This window comes from Sciurus carolinensis, chromosome 13 (assembly GCF_902686445.1).
Source record: "Sciurus carolinensis chromosome 13, mSciCar1.2, whole genome shotgun sequence".
Taxonomy (NCBI): Eukaryota; Metazoa; Chordata; class Mammalia; order Rodentia; family Sciuridae; genus Sciurus; species Sciurus carolinensis.
In genome coordinates this window covers 40836317-40858993 of record NC_062225.1, presented here as the reverse complement: position 1 = coordinate 40858993, position 22677 = coordinate 40836317, and the positions used below count along the sequence as shown (strand labels likewise).

Below are 22677 nucleotides of genomic sequence, written 5' to 3'. Positions count from 1 at the left end.
TATAAATTAGTGCAGCCATTTTACAGAAAACAGTATGAAGATTTCTTTAAAAACTAGAAATAGTACTGTAATATAATCCAGCAAATTTTACTACTGAGTAAACATCCAAAGAAGATGAAATCATTATAACAAAGATAGACTTGTACTCCCATGTTTATTGCGGCACTATTCATAAGAGCCAAGATATGGAATCAAGCAAGGTGCCTATCCGTGGATTAATAAATAAAATGTGGATGCATATACACCATGGAACATTATTCAGTCATAAAAATAATGAAATTGTCATTTGCAGTTACTTGGATGGAACTGGAAAGCATATGTTAAGTGAAATAAGCCAGACACAGAGGCAAACACACCACGTGTTCTCACCATTTCTGGAAACTCCTCTTATAGAAGAGGAGGAATAGTGGTCAGAAGAGAGGAGGACAAAAAGAAGTTAAATAAGAGGCACCAAAACACAAAGAAAAGGAATTAGTTCTGATTTTATGTGACACAATAGGGTTAAAATAATCTATATATCAAAATGACTAGAAGAATACAAAATTCCCAGCACAAAAAATGATTTATGTTTGATGGAAATGCTTATTATCCTGATTTGATCATTACACAATATATACATGAATTGAATTATAATGTATCCCATAATAATATATAAGTATTATTTCCCAGTAAAAATTTTAAGGAAAAAAGAAAAAGGAATATAAATGATAATATCTTAAATTCTTTCAGGTAGGATGCAGGAATTTTCAGTATATCAGTGCTTCCTTTGAGAATAAATGGAAATATGGATTAAAATTTTAAAAACTATCCATTCAATTTCAAATTAAATATAGATTATATATAATACATATGATATTGAATATGCCTATGTATGTATACCTTAGAACTAGAGGAAGGCCAGAGGTAGACTGAATTATACCAGTGCTACAACCCATTTAGCTTAGTTTCTGATTGAATTCTTTCTGCTTAACAGAGTAAAGGTAAATCTGTGAAGGTATATGACACCATTGGGGCCTCTATAATATTTTGGATTCAAGGTGTAGAATTTTTTAAAAAATCACAAGGAAAGCCAAGAGATGGCACTGTACCATGGGAAAACAAGGGAATCAACAGATAATAGAAACAAATGCAATCAATTCACAAGTGGTTCATGATAGTCAAAGATGCAATTAATTCACAAGGGCATTGATAGTCAAAGATGACCATGGCTTGGTTAATGTGTTTGTTTCAAGGAGTACAGACTCTTTCAAGTAACCTCAGAAAATAATGGAGCTCTATGAGAACCTTGGGAACTGACATTCAGTTGGATTCTTGCAGCCTCTTTCTCATGAGCCATCCTTATTTCTCTTCCAAAGAGCACTTCTGCTTTATGTTTTTTTTTTGTCCTCCTTATTTTGTCACTGCATACAAATCTAATATGCAAAAATTTATTTCTATATATAGAAAAAATATATAGAAAATAAACCACAAAATATATCATTTACAATAGATAGATATCTTAAATACCTATAAACAAGTTTGAGGAAATATATTTAAGACATAGATAATTATGAAACATTAAGAAAAATTAAAGATAACCTAAAAAAATGGAAGTATATATGACCCATGAAACATTCAATGTTGTAAAGATGACAGTTCTCTATAAATTGAATTCAATGCAAACCTAAAGTCCTAATAGTATTTTTTTATTTCCAAATCTTATTTATTTTTATTTGTTCTAATCAGTTATACATGACAGAATACATTTTTTAAAATTTATTTTTATTGTAGACAAATGGGATACATCTTATTTCTCTGTACATGAAGTAGAGGCATACCATCTGTGTAATCATACATTTACACAGGGTAATAGTGTTTGATTCATTGTTATTTTTTCCTTCCCCCCCACCCCTCCCACCTCTCTTTTCCCTCTATACAGTCCCTCCTTCCTCCATTCTTGCCCCCTCCCACCTCCCATTATGTGTCACATCTGCTTATCAGCAAGATCATGACAGAATGCATTTTGACACATCATACATAAGTGGAGTATAACTCATTCTTTTGGTTGTACATGATGTAGAATCACACCAGTCATGTAGTCATATGTGCACACAGGGTAATAAGTCTGATTCATTCTCCTATCCTTTCTACCCCCATATCCCCTCCCTTCCCTTCACTGTACTCTGCTTAATCCAAAGTACCTCTATTGTTCTCTAGCCTCCTCTACTTATTGTGAATTAGCATGTGTATCAGAGAAAATATTCAGTCTTTGGTTTTTTGGGGTATTGGCTTATTTCACTTAACATGATAGTCTCTAGCTCTACCCATTTACCAGCAAATGCCATAATTTCATTCTTCTTTATGGCTGAGTAATATTCCATTGTGTTCATATACCACATTTTCTTTATCTGTTCATCTTTCCAAGAGCAACTAGGTTGGTTTCATAGTTTAGCTATTGTGCATTGAGCTGCTATAACATTGATGTGGTTGTGTCACCAAAGTATGCTGATTTTAAGTCCTTTGGGTACAAACCGAGGAGTGGGAGAGCTGGGTCAAATGGTTGTTCCATTCCAGTTGTTTGAGGGATCTCCATACTACTTTCCATAATGGTTGCACCAATTTTCAGTCCCACCTGCAATGTATGAGTGTACCTTTTCCCCGCATTCTTGCCAACATTTATTGTTACTTGTATTCTTGATAATTTCCATTCTGACTGGAGTGAGGTGAAATCTTTAGAATAGTTTTAATTTGCATTTCTCTAATTGCTAGAGATGTGAACATTTTTTCAACATTTGTTGATTGATTATTTCTTCTTTTGTGATGTGCCTGTTCAGTTCCTTTGCCCATTTATTGATTGGGTTATTTGGGTTTTCTTTGGTAAGTTTTTTGAGTTCTTTATAGCTTCTGGAGATTAGTGTTCTATCTGAGGTGTGTGTGGGAAAAGATTTTCTCCCATTCTGGAGGGTCTGTCTTCATGTTACTGATTGTTTCCTTTGCTGAGAAGAAGCTTTTTAGTTTGATACCATCCCATTTATTGATTCTTGATTTTACTTATCGTGCTTTAGGAGTCTTTTTTAGGAAGTTCCTAAGCCAACATGGTGAAGATTTGGGTCTACTTTTTCTTCTGTTAGGTACAGGGTCTATGTCCAGTGCCTGTCTTTGATCCACTTTGAGTGGATCATGCAGGGTGACAAATAGGGGTTTAATTTCATTTTGTTACATATGGATTTCCAGTTTTGCAGCACCATTTGTTGAAGAAGCTATCTTTTATCCAATGAATGTTTCTGGCACCTTTGTCTAGTATGAGAAAAAGGTATTTGTGTGTTTGTCTCTCTTCTATTCTGTACCATTGACCTTTATGTCTGTTTTGGTGCCAGTACCATGCCATTTTTGTTACTACTGCTCTGTAGTATAGTTTAAGGTCTGGTATTGTGATGCCTCCTGCTTTACTCTTCTTGCTAAGGATTGCTTTGGCTATTCTGGGACTCTTATTTTTCCAAATGAATTTCATGATTGCTTTTTCTAGTTCTATGAAGAATGTCATTGGAATTTTAATAGGAATTACATTTAATCTGTGTAACACTTTTGGTAGTATGACCATTAATTCTGCCTATCCAGAAGCATAGGGGATATTTCCATCTTCTAAGGCTCCCCATTCACAATAGCCTCAAGAGAAAAAAAAAAAAAAAAAAAGAGATAAAATACTTGGGAACCAATCTAACAAAAGAGGTAAAAGACCTCTACAATGAAAACTACTGAAAACTAAAGAAAGAAACTGAAGAAGACCTTAGAAGATGGAAAGATCTTTCATTTCACATCTTTTTAAAGAATTGTTTTAAGTTCACGGCAATATTAGAGATTTCCTATCTAGCCCCTGTCCTACACAAGTATAGCCTCATCCCTTACCAGTATCCCCCACTAGTGTGTCATTTGTAAAAAAATTGATGAACCTATATTTATATACCTGTATCACCCATAATCATAGTTTACATTAGGGTTTACTCTTGGAATTGTACTTTCTATGGGTTTTGACAAATGTGCAATGGCATGTCTTCATTCTAAGTCCTTAGAGCACTTTCCCTAAGAATCCTCTGTGCTCTACCAATTTGCTCCTCTTTCCCCCAAATCTCTGACAATCACTTATATTTTTATTGTCTCTATAGTTTTGCTTTTTCCACAGTGTCATACAGTTGGAATCATGCAGCATGTAGCTTTTCATTGGTGTCTTTCACCTAATAATACGTATGCACCTAAGGTTTCTTCATGTCTTTCATGGCTTAATGGCTCATTTATTTGTAGTGTTGAATAAGATTTCATTGTCTGAATATGCCATGGTTCACTCACCTATTTATCTACTGAAGGACAACTTGGTTGCTTCCAAGTTTTGTTATTTGTGAACAAGGCTGTGTAAAACAGTGTGCAGGATTTTATGTGCATGTAAATTTTCAATCCCTTTGAATAAATATCAAAGAATACAATTGCTGGACTGTATGGTAAAAGCATGTTCAGTTGTAAGAAACTGCCAATTTTTAAAAATTTTTATTTTTACAGACTGCATTTTGATTCATTGTACACAAATGGGGTACAATTTTTCATTTCTATGGTTGTACACAATGTAGATTCACACCATTCGTATAATCATACATATACATAGAGTAATACTGTCTGTATCAATCTACTATCTTTCCTTCTCCACCCTCTCCCATCCCACTTTCCTCTACACCATCCAAAGTTCCTCCATTCTTCTCTTGCCACCTCCTCCCCCATTATGTATCATCATCCACTTATCAGAGAAAACATTTGGCCTTTGGTTTTTTGGGCTTGGCTTATTTCCCTTAGCAGATACTCTCCAACTCCATTCATTTACCAGCAAATTCCATAATTTTATTCTTCTTTATGGCTGAGTAATATTCCATTGTGTGTATATATACTACAGAGAAACTGCCAATTTTTGCATATTTCATTCCCACAAGCAATGAACAAAAGTTCCTGTTACTCCACATCCTCACTAGTATTTGGTGGTCAGTGTTCCAAATTTTGACCATGCTAATAGGTGTGTGGTAATATTTCCTTGTTTTAATTTGCATTTTCCTAACAACATATGATACAGAGTATTTTTTCATATGCTTGTCATCAGTTATGTCCTCTTTAGTAATGTGTCTGTTTGGGACTATACCAGTGGTTTTTTTGTGTGTGTAAATTGATAATTGCTTTTAAAATAGAAGTGGAAATTCAAAGGACCAAGAATAGCCTAAGCAATTCTGAAGAACAAAGTTTGAAGACCTAATGTACTAAAATTGTACCTTTTTACAGATCTACAGCAATTGATATTGGTCAAAGAATAAAGTGATGGAACCAAGGAAGCTAGAAACATCACACATATACTGTGGCCACTTGATCTATAACAAAGATGATCCTATAGTGAAGAATGGGAAGGATAATTTTTTTAAATAAACAGTTTCAGCTCATTTAGATATCTATGTGGTAAAGACATAAATTTTTGAAACTCTGACTCATAAAATGAACAAAAGTCACTTTTAAAGCGGTTAAAGATCTAAGTGTGGAAGATAAAGTATCTTAAAAAGAAAAGCACAAAGAAATCTCTTCATGACCTTGGAGTATAGAAAGCTTTTTTTAAAAAGGTCCAAAATAATAATAAAAAATGGATTACCAGGAATATATTAACAGTAAAAACTCTGTTCAGTAAGAGATGATATTTAAAAATCAAATAAATAAATAACCCAAGAGTGGAGAAAACATTTGTAGTGCACATATCCAGCAAAACATATTTGGAAGAAATAATGAAAAACTTCTGGAAAACAAAGTAAAGGATGGTAACTCAAACAAACAATGAGCAAAAGTCTTGAAAGGGAACTTCACAAAAGATAAATCCAAATTTCCAATAAACATGTAAACATGTAAAAATATAATCAATTTCATAAGTCATTGGGGAAATACAAATTAAATCAGCAGTGTAATACCACTACATACTCTCCAGAATAATAAAAATGGCAATAATGGTTGGCAGGAGATCACCAAGTGTTGATAAGGATGGAAATGAAATGGAATTCTCTTGTCCTGATAGTGAGAAAATACATTGCTACACTTACTCTGAAACATTCTTCAGAAATTTCCAGTAAAGTTGAATGTATGAATGTCCTAGGACCCAACAATTCAAGTCCTAGATACTATACCCAAAAGAATTAGGTACATAAATTCACAAAGGGCATATGTAGAGGAACAAACTGGGGAAACAACCCAAACATCTATGAGTGACAAATGAATAAACAAAACTGGAATATAATGGAATAATATACCTAATAGTATATATGCACTTCAAAAAGATAATATTAAGTGATAAGTCAGACCTCCCCATCTCATAAAAAGACCCAAGTAGTCATTCTCTATACATCCTACAGTACATACACTTATGAGATATTCCTAGGTAAGGATGCATGATTCTCTTCCCACACCAGGTAAAACTGGTTCATAGTCTTAAAAGAAAGGAGTGATTATCCTTTGGAGGTCTGAGAAGTTGGGACAAAGGAGCTTTTTGGGATGTTGGTAAATTTAGTTTCACAGTCTGGATGCCAGTTATGCTGGTGTGTTCACTTCATCAAAATTCTTTGGGTTGAACACTTAACAATATGTATATTCCTCCAAATATGTTTTTCTTTAGCATTTGCCTTAATGCTTATTTTCCTATGATACAAAGTTTGGCTCTTCAGAAGCAAATTTTGTGATCAACACATTTACCCATACCTTTTGTTGAAAACCATACTTTGGGACAGGAGTTTGTTAGGACAGCTAAGTATACCACAGAACATCTGGAATATAAAAAAATTACCACTTGAACTGTTTGATCAACAAATAGATGTGTCAACTCTAAACAGCTGTATCTGGTGGGACACTCTAACCCAGAAAAACCCAGAGGTTCTTGTCCCCCAACCCCAATTATAAGATAGTTCATTTTTTCCCCCCAAGTAAGACTTTCCTAAGCACTTGAACTCAATTCTTTGATAAATAACAGGAAAAGAAGCCTATTCATCTTTAAAATATATTTATTTAAGTCATTTTAAAAGGTATGTTTTCAAGAAGATTTCAGGAATTTCTTGACATTTCTGACCTGAGTCATCTTTGTGATATGTCATACCCTGTCACATCAAGTTACCTTACATTGAATAAACAAAAGGTTATAAAAACTTAGCATGCATACCACCTGACACAAAAATATTTGCCAGCTATTTCTTTTGCTTAAATGAATGCATTTCAAATACCTAGATTATTAGCTTGGAAAAACTATAAGTGTCATAAAATAATAAAATAGCATCTCTACATATCACTGTAGTATATACATTTGTGGGTACACCTAATTTTAGATAAGGAAAAAGTTTGCATAGAAAGAGCACGTTTCCCTTTCACATTTTGTCCTCTCTTGTCTTTGAATATGAATGTATTTACATGAACTTGTTTTACTTCCTTCTAAGAAGCAGTCTTACATGGTAAATATCTAGTACAAATAGAATTTAGCCAAAAAATAAAATCTAATGAATGAAAATTTACAGAAAATCTACCCAAGAAGTATTCATGAAACATAAGTTGACATATCATTTGTTGTGAAAATTATGAAGATCTGAATGACCTAGAACAACTCCCAACACTTATTTGTGGCTACTGAGGCAACATGAAAAGTTCAGAGTAAGGTAGGAAAAAAGAATTTTTTCTGACAGAAAAAAATAATCACTTCACACACACACAAACATTGTCTCAATGTAAATTATTTAGCTATAGTAAGCAAATTTAGTAAATCAGTGCTTAATCCTCTATCCTATTATATTAAACTTTGAATAAAAATATCCACTACATGAAAAACACCCTTTAGTTCTAGGAGAGTTGCTTAAGTTTCCTAGTTCAGAAGTAAAGAAACTGCTTAGCTCAAGATCTATAGTAAAAATGTCCAGTTCCACATTAGTATTAATAACTCATCATTTCACCACACCATGGTACTGTAGAGACTATGAGACAGTGCTCAAAGCTACTTTCTTGCACTGTGCTATACAGGTGGTATAAGCACTCATTTTTGGCACTGTATAATCTGGTAAACAAAGGGGACAAAGAAAACTTTTCTTGCTATCTTTTTTTATAATGCCAAAAAAACTTGCTTTAAATGAAACTGTAAGCCAGGCATGGTGGCAGTCACCTGTAATCCCATCAGTTTAGGAAACTCAGGAAGATCCTAAATTTAACGTCAGCCCGAGCAACTGAGATCATGTCTCAGAATAAAATAATGAAAAGGGCCAGGGATGTAGCTCATTGGTAGAGTGCCCTGGGTTCAATCCCCAGTACAAAAAAAAAACAAAAAAAAAGGAACAAGCAATATTATGACATCAGGAAACATGACAGTAATCACAAAACTTAGCACTATGCATAGCAAATCTTAATGAAGACTGGTTATTTTCTTACCCTTATAATATTCCATTTTTAGATTCAGTATAGTACAGAAGAATATATGCTTTGAGGTAAAAAAGGACCTATAGTGTAACAATCTTTCTGCATTGTATTGTCCCTTCATCTCAAGAAGATATGTTGTGAAGTTGAGATCATCAAGTGATGTAATGCATAAATAGTGTTCTACATATTCTCCAACATACAGTGAGCACTTTTAATAACTAAAATCACAAGACCTAGATTATGGATCTAATTCTTACATGATCACTATGTTAACTTTGAGCAAGTCACTCAACTTTACTGAGCTTCATCCAAAAAGTAGGCTTTAAGACTACTGTCTCGTTTATCTTTTATGAAGATAATAAGATGGTACAGATAAGAACTTTGAAAATTGGAAGGCCCATAAAGTGGATGGTATTATTATTCTGATGGCAGTTTAGAGATCAAACACTACAAAATGGCATTTGAAAATCTATTTTAAGCCTGTGCAGTGGCACACACATGAAATGCCAGCTACTCAGGAGGTTGAGGCAGGAGGATCACAAATTTGAGGTCAGTCTGAGCAATTTTAATGAGACCCTATCTCAAAATAAAAAAGGATGGGGATGTAGAGCAGTGGTAAACCACTTGCCTAGCATGTACAAGGCCTGAGGTTCAATCCCAGTCCTGGACAAAAATGTATATAATCAATAAAGCTGAACTTGATGTTTTAGTTTTATAGACAACACACAAATGCTAAATAAAGAAGCACCATTTTTCTCTGGTGAGATTAGCATATATTATGGTACTCAGAATCAGAAAAGCTATTAAATGAATAGTTTGTCTTGTTTATCACTCAGGAATAGGGTATTAACACTGGAATTTATGTACATTATAATACAGAATGTACATGTGTATTACTACATTTTTATTTTTAGCAGAAAGGCCTTCTTTGACCTCAGAATTAACTTCTAACAGGAATGACATATGCTATCAGATTAATGACTATTTGTAAAGCCCTTTAAGGATGAAAAGTACTCTATAAATGTTAGTATTTATTACTACTAACACCTAACATACTTAAGCTCTTCTTCAAAATTCAGCTATTGCTTGACAACTAATTAATTGTTAAATAACATGACACGCCAAAAATAGAAGCTGCTATAATATCATGTGAATCATTTTGTTATTATAGTAACAATTAGGACTAACTATTATCATTCTTCGAAGGTTGTTTACTATCTCAGAAAATTAAGTCAGTGAAAAGTGAAATAATTCATGTGATCCCTTCTACACTTTAAGCTGGTAGAGTAAGGTCCAAGCTTCAGGGAAATTCCTGAATTATTGATATATAACTGCATTGCCCAATATGTAAGCACTATTACATGTGGCCACTGAGTCCTGAAACATGGCAGGTATGACTGGTGAACTGGATTTTAAATTTTTATTTATTTTTAATTATTTTAAAATTAAAACTGATGTTCAGTTAATTTTAAGAATGTGTGAAATAACCGGTGTACCTAAAATGACTTCTTTAACTATACATTTTGTGAGATTCAAATACAAAGTATTCCTAAAGAAAATTTAACATCTAATTTGAGATATATTCTTAGATGTAGTAAATAAAGTTCTGTATTTGGCTTACATTAATTTCTTTTGGGCAATACTGCTATACTGGTTTAAAGACACAATAAATTATATATGACAGGGACCCTATTCCCTCTTTTATTCTTCTGCTTATAAACTTAGGAAGCTGGAGGATATATGAGTATTCAAAATTTCAGTTCTGATTGTTGAAGAATTGGGAAGACTTATAGATCTTTTTTTTATATGAGAAGACTTGGTCTTCTGGAACCATAGCCTCAGATTACCTCAAGTGATGTGTTCTTAGGTGATTAACAATTTGTTCCCCACCACAAAACAAAACAATTTTTAGAATTTGCTAGTTTTCACAGTTAAATAATCCTGCCATGACTGATTATGAGCTATCAATATGATATCATTGAACTTGGAATTGGGAAGAGTTATACAAAATTGAGCTTTGCAAGGGCATAAGAGCCAGCCTCAAAACATCACTAGAGGGCTGGGGAGATAGCTCAGTCAGTAGAGTGCTTGCCTCGCAAGCACAAAGCCCTGGGTTCAATCCCCAGCACCGCAAAAAAATAAAAATAAAATAAAATCACTGGAATATTCCCCAACATCTGTATTTATTGAAAGGCGTGTACGTATGGATGTAGTAAGGGCTGAAATTAATCGGCTTTAAACTAAATTCTGCTCTATAGCAAAAAGTATTTCAGTATGATTAGATTTGAGAAATGAAGACATTTTATTTTAAGCCTTCAGAATCTAGGGACAATAAAAACTCTGATTCTCCCCCAGTATCGCTTGAGAATACAGATATATGGTTATATGAAGTCCCTTTAAAAATTGTAATATGGTAAAGAAAGGGGTAAGGATAATAATTTTGATCAAGCAAGTTCATTTTTTTTTGTTTTTTTTATTGTAAACCAATGGGATACATGTTGTTTCTCTGTTTGTACATGGCATAAAGGCATACCATTTGTGTAATCATAAATTTACATAGGGTAATGTTGTTTGATTCATTCTGTTATTTTTTCCCTTCCCCCACCCCTCCCACCCCTCTTTTCCCTCTATACAGTCCTTCCTTCCTCCATTCTTGCCCCCCTCCCTAACCCTAACTCTAACCCTAACACTAACCCCTCCCACCCCCCATTATGTGTCATCATCCACTTATTAGTGATATCATTCATTCGTTGGTTTTTTGAGATTGGCTTATCTCACTTAGCATGATATTCTCCAATTTCACCCATTTGCCTGCAAATGCCATAATTTTATCATTCTTTATGGCTGAGTAATATTCCATTGTATATATATACCACAGTTTCTTTATCCATTCATCAACTGAAGGACATCTAGGTTGGTTCCACAATCTGGCTATTGTGAACTGAGCAGCTATGAACATTGATGTGGCTGTATCTCTGTAATATGCTGATTTTAAGTCCTTTGGGTATAGGCCAAGGAGTGGGATAGCTGGGTCAAATGGTGGTTCCATTCCAAGTTTTCTAAGGAGTCTCCACACTGCTTTCCAGAGTGGCTGCACTAATTTGCAGCCCCACCAGCAATGTATGAGTGTACCTTTCTCCCCACATCCTCGCCAACATCTGTTGTTGCTTGTGTTCTTGATAATCGCCATTCTAATTGGGGTGAGATGGAATCTTAGGGTGGTTTTGATTTGCATTTCTCTTATTCAAGTTCATGTTTTTAAAAATTTTATATACCAACTACATAACAAAGATTTGTGAATTGAGATTTCCTGGGGACATGGTAAGGGCATAAGATTGTCTTCAGAAATGATACAAATTCTGATATAGAGAATTATATACAGGTAAAATAGCTGCAAGAAGCCCAAATACAGCCCAGCAGCTCAGGAGGCTGAGGCAGGAGGATTGTAAATTCAAAGCCAGACTTAGCAGAAGCAAGGCACTAAGTAACTCAGTGAGATCCTGTCTCTAAATAAAATACGAAACAGGGTGGGGATGTGGCTCAATGGTTGAGTGCCCATGAGTTCAATCCTAGGTACGTCCCTCCAAAAAAAAAAAAAGTCCTAATGCAGCTCTAAAATGTAATGATTTATGTTTTTTATTAGGTAATATATGTGAAACCATTCTGTTTATTTACAAGTTCTTATTTCTATTATCAGCTCTTTTCCCTTGGGTACCTTAGTGTTATAATTTTGAGAGAATTTAATTCAAAACTATATTGAATAAGGCACACTAAAGAAGTCCTCTAAGAAAACATTCAAGTGTATTTTTTGTCTGTATAAGTCTGTACTATTTTATCAGATATGAATAAATTTTTAGCAGATTTATATGTTGGCTATAATTTTACAGTGTCTTAGTTTGAATTCTGTCCTGTCATAGCTAATCATATGAATACAATTTTGTGCTGGAAAAAAATTTAGACACTTTCAATAAAATGAGCAAACTGAGAGCACCACACCAAAAAAAGTGACTTTTAAGTATCATACTAGTTTTGACTACTTTAGCCAACATTAGAAGTTAGCATTCCTGACTACCACCTTAATATTCTTAAAGTTTGTACCTATTACTGTGTGACTCTATCAATTCACACTTTAGAATTATTAATAGAAGATGTTTATTTTGCTTCAGGCTACCCATATTGACATATATCCCATTTATTTTTTAACTTCATACTTTATTAAACCAATCTTCAAGCAAAATTCCTTAATTATTTACTTGTAGAAATTTTAAATGTTGATTTTTCTGTCCTAACTCAGTATATTTTATTAGTCTGACCAATATGTAAAGTAGAGATTTGAGACATTTGATTTCTTTCTCAAAAGGAGAAAAAGTAGAATCAATGACAGTCTAAATAGTCTGACATTTATACTTTTCTCCACAGAAAAACATTATTACCTTTTGCTGAGTAACTGTCAACTTATGACTAGGTGAGTTCTGAAAAGTTGACACCTTGTTTTAGAAGATAGTAATCTAGTATTTCAGAATTCAGAAATGTGTAAATAATATTTAAATGGTGGAAAAGTTTCCCAAGAAAAGAAATACCTAGTTTAGAGAAAATCAATGCTTATGGTAAATAAGAATTGGTAATATATGTCACATTTCATGATGGACATTATGTCACCACAAAGAACAAAAAGTTTGATAATTGTGGCATTCTTTGGAACATAACTGAAAACTGTACACCTCTTAAGTTATACAAGTCATACAGTCTTGTGTAGATCTCTGCAGCCAAACAAACCAGTAGTCTTTGATGTGCTTATAATTATAGAAGGTTTCGAACTATGTCTTTAGGCAAAGATGCCTAGAGGTAGGAAGGTACGGATCAAAACTGACACCATGTCATAATAAAGGAAAATAGGTGAAGTGGGACCAAATGTAGGTTGGCATGAATATACCCACTAAGTCAAACAGGTAGTATAACATACCTCTCAAGCATAGTATAGAAGTTAAACAGTTAACCAGTTTAAATTTTTGTAGAGTTAAAAATTCTTTTGAAGCTTAATCTTGAAAGAATATTATAATTTAAGTGGAAGAGAGCACACCTTTACCTTCATCCATGTATCATCTATTTGGATATAATTTCTCTACACTTTTACAATCACATCATGATTTTATAGTAAAACCCAAAAGACAATTAGGAAGAAAACTTATTCAAACTCAAATGTTTGAATGATTTTTAAAAAACATGGGACTGTGTTGATGGCATACCATTGGGTAACCAAAAGGAAAATAAGGATTCCGATTTTATTAAATTATGCACAGAAAAATGATGAAGTAAACAATTTTTTTTAGTTATCAGTGGCTAATCTTTGTCTTTATACTGTAGACTTTATATTATAATGTCTGAAGTTCTCCATTAAGTATGAATAAACTTTTATATCAGAATCTTCAAATATATTTTATTATTTTTTATTTTTAAATAACATTATTTATTCATTTATTTTGATACTGGGGATTGAACCCCAGGGCACTTAACCACTGAACCACATCACCAATCCATTAAAAAAATATTTTATTTAGAGACAGGGTCTCACTGAGTTGCTTGAGGCCTTCCTAAGTTGCTGAGGCTGGCTTTGAACCCATGATCCTCCTGCCTCAGCCTCTCAAGCCTCTGGGATTACAGGTGTGTGCCACCACGCCCAGCCTCAAATATATTTTAAGAGGAGATGGCAAGTTATAAAGCTACAACTTTTTTATAGCATTGTTTCTGAAAGATCATATTTAATAAATGTATTTGGCAATATAATGCATTTGGAAGAGTTTCATAATACATGAATGTGTAGACAGCCACATTAAGTACATCTGGGATATCTTTTACATTTTCATTTCTCTGCATGTAAGGATTTCATGAAATTGTTTCCCTTTTATCCAAAATCGTATTCTTCAAATCACTGTAACATATAAACTGATAGCTGTCCCCCCAAATGGCTTTTGATTTTATAGTAGTAAGTGTTTTGCTGGTTACATGATCACTACACTGAAGATATCAGACTTTCTTACAGTTAGTATAGCGTTTCTTGGGATATGAGCAGAAGTGATGTGTAACAACTCCTGGGTGGTACCCTGGGCAAGAAAAGTTTACCCTTCTTGTTTTCCCCCCATTTCTATAGCTAGGATGCACATCCTCAGTGATGTAGGCTATACCCTAATGATTTTAGAAGGACCCTGGTAATCTGATACTCAGCATGTTTTACCAGTTCTGGAACATATCTAAAGATTGTTATGTAAGAAGGAAACAATTATTTCTTTGTTAAGTGATTGTGTTTTGTGCTCTCTTGTTTTATGAGAATATTCCACACCTAATATATCATTAGCATTACAGAACCACCACCAATGAAGCTCATTTAGCCTTGGCCAAAGATGAAAGTCCAAGAGGACAGAATTGACTTTATAGTTTGTGACTACAGTCTGAGTTCTCAGTTAAACTGGAAAGGACACAATTATAAATTTATTATATTTAAAGGAAAATCTTACCGGCTGTCCATCCATACATTCTACTTTACTGACACAAATGACTTACTATATTCCACATTTAATAAAGAACATTAAAACTTAAAACATGTAGGAATTAAATTAAGGTCTAATCAAGAAGAATCAGTAAAACCTGTATTTTATAGGTGTAATATCTCACCACTCAAGAATGCTTATTACTCCAAATATATATTTTTATTTTTAAAGGCACTATTAATAGCTAACCATTACTGTGCTTTAATTTTTGCCAGACACTGAAGCATAAAACTAGGGTAACCTCACAATAATCCATACCATAGGTATGGTATATTTTCATCTCTTTTAAAATTAGGAAACTGAGGCACACAGAAGATATTTGCTCATGGTCTCTTAAGTGGAAGTAATGCATTTAGTGCCAAAGTGCACACTCAGAATTTTATCATCATAGAGCATTTTGTAACCTCTAACCCCAGACATTTTTATAAACTTTAAAAGTTTATCTATGTAAAGTTTATTTATGTATATATAACATACAATATGTATGGAATAGGCAATTAAAGACTAGCAATACCTCAGATATTTCTACCTGAAATCATCACTGCTTAAAATCATAAAGCACTCAAACATGGCAAAGATGATTATCTTTTTTCCCTTACCAGGCCATATAAAAGTTAGCATGTTTTACTTGTGTGTGTTTTATATAATTTATCCTGTATAAATGACCAATATACCAGGAATAAAACAAGGCTGCTAGAAGAGTAAACATATTAATATAAGCTAGACAATCAAATATTATAACTTTGATATTTCATATACAAAATAATATTTGTAGTTTATTTCATATATTGCATTTAAAGTCAGAAATCACCCAAATATCCATCAAAAGTAGAATGAATAGAATTGTCATATACTTATATGTTGGAATATTGTTATATACCAGTAAGACTGAAAGAATTACAACTGTTAAAAACTACTACAAAACTATCATAAAAACATTTTTATTTTGTGTTATAAAAGTGTGAATATTTGGGGTAGGGGTGTAGGATATAAAGGGGATACATGAGGACCTCTGGGGTCCTTGTAATGTAATTGGCCTGAATATTGGTTATAAGAATGTGTTCTCTTTGTGAAAATTCATGAGGTCATTTATTTATGATTTGTGTACTTTTTTGTATGAATATTATACTTCAATAAAAATTATACTTCAAATAAAATTAACATATTATTCATTGATATCATCACTGAGCTTTTCCTTTGCAACTATTGCTTTGAATTGTGTTAATAACTCTATGTGATACTTTTTTAGATTCTCCCATGGCTAGATTGAACTACTTAAGTACTCCTGATATCATATAATTTGGTCTTTTCCTTGCATCAGAGAAAACCTTTGAAAGCCAAAAATCTAATCACTCTCTGCTTTAGGAAGTTTGAGAGAATCGTTGAGTTAATTGAGGCAACTGGAGAGAAATTAGCTTTCCCCAGAATGATACAGGCTGTAATGAAAAGCTGGAAATAGACCATGATGAGAAAACTAGAGATTCTTTCCTAAATACCATTTGGTAATATGACTGAGAGTCACCCAGTTTTCTGGAAGTAAAGTGAGACAGAACATTTATCTAAGAAGTTAACCTCTTGCTACTTACTTATGTTACTGAATAGTATCTTTGTTAGTAATCTGGGTCACAAGGCTTTAGTGAAAAAAAGATATTTGGTAGAAATAAGGCTGGGCTCAAAGAAGGAACATCAAGCCTTCTGGTTAGGAATTATCAGCTGGCCACAGTAACCTGATAAAAGAATACAGGGGCACAAGATGCATTTTTAAGAATAGAAGTATTTCTTCAGTTTCCTGAAATTTCAGGGTAATTTCTTCCCATTCCCTTCTACCCTTTAAACAGCTTTAAAAGATAAAAGATGGCCTTTATTATATCTGATCCCTTGGGGAAAATTCAGGATACAGGAAAACTAAGGAAAATTTACAGAAAATTGGTTATGAATTAGCATCTTGCTGTGTTTTCTTAAATGGGGATAGAAGATATTTGTATACCCATAACATCATAATTCCTATTACTATGGTGTGGTTTCATTATTAAGTTATAAGTAACTTCTCATAACAAATATAAAGTGTACCTACCTCACAGAGTTGTGTTGATATCTGTAACTGAAAACAGTATCTGCCCATATTGAGCATTCAATAAATATTTATTATGAATATTTTATTATTATTATTTTGGTACTGGGGAAGTGAACCCAGGGACACTTAACCACTGCAATACATACCCAGCCCTTTTATTCTTTTTTTTGAGACAGGGTCTCACTAAGTTACTGAGGGCATCGCTAAGGTGCTGATGCTGACTTTGAACTTGCGATCCTCCTGTCTCAGCCCTCTGAGCCACTGAGATTACAGGCATGTGCCACCACCTCCAGTTTATTAATATTATTAGTAGGAGGCACATCATAGACTTTGTAAGTAACAAGTTATAGTAATAGACCAACTAAAGTTAATTTAAGATAAGAATAACTTTTTAGTATTAGGACTACTCACTCTGAATATGATTAAGAATAAGAGCTCCATTAGAAATGGAGCTCTGAAAGTGGTCTTGGCATCTTTTGGGCTCCATCTCCAATTCCATTAGGTGTGGAAGGAGAATGTGATTCTCCTACTGGTAAGTAAGAATTAGTCCTAGTGTGCAGGTTCAGGGCTACCCTAGTGGTATGACTTTGAGTTCCCTTCACTACCACATTGAAGACTGGAATTGGTGATGTTGGAGAGAAGCTGAGTTGGTACATTTGGTTGCAATCATCATCACTCAAACAAAGTATAAGAAGACTGTTCAGTGTAGAGATTCATATTTTCAAGCACTTACAAAGTGAGCATCTTATTGAAATGTTTTGTTTCATATGACTTCCATAGAGAAATGAAATGAATTTTCTTATAATCCTGAGGGTCCTTTGTGTAATTTAGGAATAAGAAATACTAGGAAGAACAGGAAATTGTGATGTCCAAGTATTAATACTGCCAGATTTAGTGACATTAGATAAAAAGTTTAGAAAAAGGAAGTTCATGCTGATGTATTTTAAAATCTTTTATTTTTCTATATTGTAAAGTTTAAGTGGGCCTTTAGATTCAATCTGGGCTTATCTGTCTTCTTCAGAATACTACACTGCAAGATGACTTTAGTGGCTTCTGAACAAAAAACAAATCAACCATCAAATCTGATCCTATGTGAAATGCTTTGTCTTACATAGGAAAGAATTCTTTGAATATATGACCTGTGTATAAATGGTTAAGTTTCTGTATTGGTTCATAATGGCACTGATGATAACAAGTAACTCACCCAAAATCTTATGAAGAGAACAATGTCTTCTTACTTTCTGCTAAGTAGTGATTATAGTAATCACTGATTATCAGTTTTCATATACAATTCCAACTCATTGATATATTATTTGTCAAGGCTTAATAATTCTTTTAAAAAGTTACTGTGTTTACAAAGAAAGTAATTCAAGTTAACCAAACATGCCCTACAAATAGAAATGATACTAAGTATTGATTAAAACAAAAGGCATTTTTTAAAAAGCATTTATTCTTACCAACTCCAGAGGTTATTGATTCTGCATCAATATTACTAGCTCTTTTTCTTGCCACTTCAGCTAGTGCCAATTCACCCTTATCTACGGCAAGGTAATGGATATCCTTTGGAAATAAAGCAAAATAAAAGATTAATCCAAAATGAATCTGTCAAGTTACAAAGAAGATTTTGAAAAGAAAATTCTTCCTATTCAGATTACAAAATACATACGACCAACAAATATTCCTTTTTGTACTTTACATTTCTGTTTTCCAGGGCAAATTTTTCTTAATTGGAGGGCAAAGTTATAACTAAAGGCTATTTAATTATTTCCATGCTTAAGGGGAAAAACATGTTCTCAATAAACTGACATACTCAGTTTTGTCAGGGAATAAAAACAAATATTTGGTGAGGATTTACCATATGAGGGAGATCTCTGACAACAACACCCTGTTTTCTTCTTTAAGACAGGGTCTTGCTATGTTGTCCAGGCTGATCTTAAACTCCTAGGCTCAAGTGATTCTCCTGTTTCAGCCTCCTTAGTAGCTGGGACTATAGGCATGCTCTACCATACCTAGTTCTGAGGGAGCTTCTTCACAATTTAATTCTATCTTATATTAGGCCAAGAACTCTATGAGGAATATTACACAAAATTATGTTTTATATATCTGGAACATATTTGTTAATATTATTAATATTACTATAATTTTGAACTCATCAGTCAACAGATTATTAGTACCTACTAAGTGCTGGGCAGTACTTAATACTTTTGGAGTATATACATCAGTTACCAGGCCAGTGGAGACACACAGATTGCTATAAACTAAAAGTTAATTACATAAAAGTGTGACTGATGTTATAGCACATATTTGCACAGGTTGGAGCCAGAGGAACTGGTACCTGATCTAAGTCTTGAAGGATGAGTAAAAATTATATTAGGAGAGCTGGGTGCTGTGGCACACACCTGTAACCCCAGCAACTCAGAAGACTTAAGAGATAGATCCCATGTTCAAAGTCAGCCTTAGCAATTTAGTGAGACTCGAAGCAACTTTGTGAGACTGTCTCAAAATTAAAAAAAAAAAAAGGGGGGGGGGGCTAGGGCTGTAGCTCAAGTACCTCAGGGTTCAATCCCCAGTACAAAATTAAAAAAAAAATTATACTAGGAGGGAAAAAGGAAAAAGGGCAACGGAGAATGAATGACATCTGACACATATGTGCAGGGAAGACAGACAACATAGCTCTGTGAGGCAATGGCAGGTCTTTTATTTTTTTTTATTTTTATTTTTCTTATTGTAAACAAATGGGATACATGTTGTTTCTCTGTTTGTACATGGCGTAAAGGAAAAATATGGAACGCTTCACGAATTTGTGTGTCATCCTTGCGCAGGGGCCATGCTAATCTTCTCTGTATCGTTCCAATTTTAGTATATGTGCTGCCGAAGCGAGCACAATGGCAGGTCTTTTAAATGGAAGGAGTGTTGCATGTGTGGAAGAAGGTAGTATTACAAAATAATACTGAACAAGTGTGAAGAGCCACTAAAAAGGACTTAAAACTCTTTCTGGTATGCAAAATGATTAGTGGAATGAAAATTTACTGTAAAAAAAATGAAAAAAAAAAAGAGTCAGTTTACAAAGAAGAAATAAATGGTTAATAATCATAAAAGACTGGCCTTTTGTGTTTCTTTTGAAAAAATTCTGTTTAGTTCTTTTGCCCATTTATTGATTGGGTTATTTGGAGTTTTTTCCCTAATTAAGTAGCTGTGTTTATTTTCCTTCTTTTTTTAATTACCAGTGTTTTATGATTATACATAGTAGTTGATTTCATCCTGATAAACTCATACATTTGTGGAAATCGATTTCAGCTCATGATCCCTGACTTTTTCCCTCCTGTTTTCCCTCCTCTCCCATCTTCTACTTCCTCTACTCTACTAGACTTCCTTTTGCTGGTAATATTAATTTATATTTGATTGGTTCTTTATGTAATCATATCCTTCTTTCTACTTTTCCTTTATTTTACTCTACCTTCCACAGATGAGAGAAAAAAATTCAACCTCTGAGTTTGAGTTTGGCTAATTTCACTTCTTCTCCATTTCCATTCATTTACTGGTGAATGCCATAATTTCATTCTTTTTAAAAAAATTTAGTTGTTGATGAACCTTTTATTTTATTTATATGTGGTACTGAGAATCCCAGGGCCTCATACATGCTAGGTAAGTGCTCCACCACTAAACCACAACCTCAGCTCCATAATTTCATTCTTTTTAATGACTGAGTAGAATTCCATTGTGTGTGTATGTATGTGTATGTGACAATTTTTTAATCCATTCATCTATTGATGGACTTCTGGGTTGATTCCATAATTTATTTATTGTGAATTTTGCTGCTATCATTGACATGGCTGTGTTGCTGTTGTAGGTCGATTTTAGATCTTTGGGGGAAATACCCAGGAGTGGGATAGTAGGGTCATATGGTGGTTCCATCCCTAGGTTTTTGAGTAATCTCCACACTACTTTCCAGAATGGTTTGTACTAGTTTGCAGTCCCACCAACAACATTGTACAAGTGTTCCTTTTCCCCAACAAACTTGCCAGCACTTATTGTTGTTTGTATTCTTGATTATTGCATTCTGTGGGATGAGATGAAATCTTAGTGTAGTTTTGATTTGTATTTCCCTGATTGCTAGAGATGTTGAACACTTTTTCATATTTTTATTCGCCTTTTGTATTTCTTCTTTTGGTGTTAAGGTTTTTGAGTTCTTTGCACATTCTTGACATTAATCCTCTATCAGAGGGGTAGCTGGCCAAGATTTTCTCCCATTCTGTAGGCTCTCTCTTCATATTCTTAATCATTTCCTTTGCTGTGCAGAAGCTTTTTAGTTTAAAAAAAGTTTGATTCTTGGTTTTATTTCTTGTGTTTGGGGGGGGGGGTCTTGTTAAGGAATTTGGTGCTAGTACCTATATGATGGAGTGTTGACCTATGTTTTCTTCTAGCAGTTGTTTCTGGTTTAATTCCTAAGTCTGTGATCCATTTTGATTTGATTTTTGTGCAGGGTTGCAGGGGGAAAAGAAACACTTGTATATTGTTTGTGGGACTGCAAATTAGTAAAACCACTCTAGAAAGCAGTATGGCAATTCCTCAAAAAACTAGGGATGGAACCACCGTATGACCTATCTGTCCCACTCCTGTGTATTTTCCCCAAAGATCTAAATTCGGGATCCTACAACAACACAGCCACATCAATGATTATAGCAGCAAAATTCACAATAGCTAAATTATGGAAACAACCCACATTCGAGTCAATAGACTTCTATTTAACCATTAAAAAGAATGAAATTAGAGCATTTGCCAATAAATGGGCGGAAATGAAGAATATCTATGCTAAGTGAAATTAGCCAAACTAGAAACTCAAAGGCAGAATGTTTTCTCTCATATGTGGAAGTTAGAGTAAAACATAGGAAAGGGGGAGGGAAGGATCAGAACACATGATCAATCAAATACAAATTAATCAGGAGTGAAAGAATACCTAGTAGAGCAGAGGTAGGAGAACAGGAGATGGAAGGACAGGAGAAAGAAAGAGGGGAGGGGGAAAAGAAGGGAATCATGAACCAAAATAGATTCCCATGTATGAGTTTGTCAGGATGAAACCAACTACTATGTATAATCGTAAAGCTCTTTTAAAAAAAGATATATTACCTTATTTTCCAAATAAATATAAATTGAAATAAAATGCAATTTCTGGGTTTTTAGTTTTACAAATTTATGATATACAATGTCATAGTTCAGTACATGTATACAGTACAGAATGATCAAATCATCAGGGTAGTTAACATTAAAACTGGATAAATTTTAAAAAGTTAATAATACTCATAGGTTACAAAATTTTGGAAGAATAGTCACTTATACTTAATGGTAATATAAGTGGTAAAGACTTCATAGAGCAGAGGTAGGCAAACTATGGCCAATGGACTAAGTCTACCTTGTGTTTATAGAGTCCTCAAGAATGATTTTTACAGTTTGAAATGACTGGAAGAACTGCACTCACCCACTGTATTGAACTTTGAATGGCCTTGGAATTCAGCTTTTGCTACAGACTTGAAATATAAGCAAAATTATAAGGCAAAACAGTGCTGATATGTGAAACTTACATGTAAAACATACTGTGACAAAGTAATTTCAATGACAACTAATGTTTGA

General features: G+C 33.7%; 1 protein-coding gene and 1 non-coding gene across 2 annotated transcripts in view; both read right to left on the bottom strand.

Annotated features, from left to right (window-relative positions):
• The window catches only part of Wdpcp (WD repeat containing planar cell polarity effector), a 374171-nt gene that overhangs the window by 86601 nt on the left and 264893 nt on the right, over positions 1 to 22677 (bottom strand). The window contains 1 exon segment of the mRNA XM_047522166.1: positions 18507 to 18609. Coding sequence (XP_047378122.1) covers positions 18507 to 18609 — 103 coding nt within the window.
• LOC124963771 (U6 spliceosomal RNA) lies at positions 19827 to 19933 on the bottom strand. The gene has a single exon (XR_007104809.1). It is a non-coding gene; the product is annotated as a U6 spliceosomal RNA (small nuclear RNA).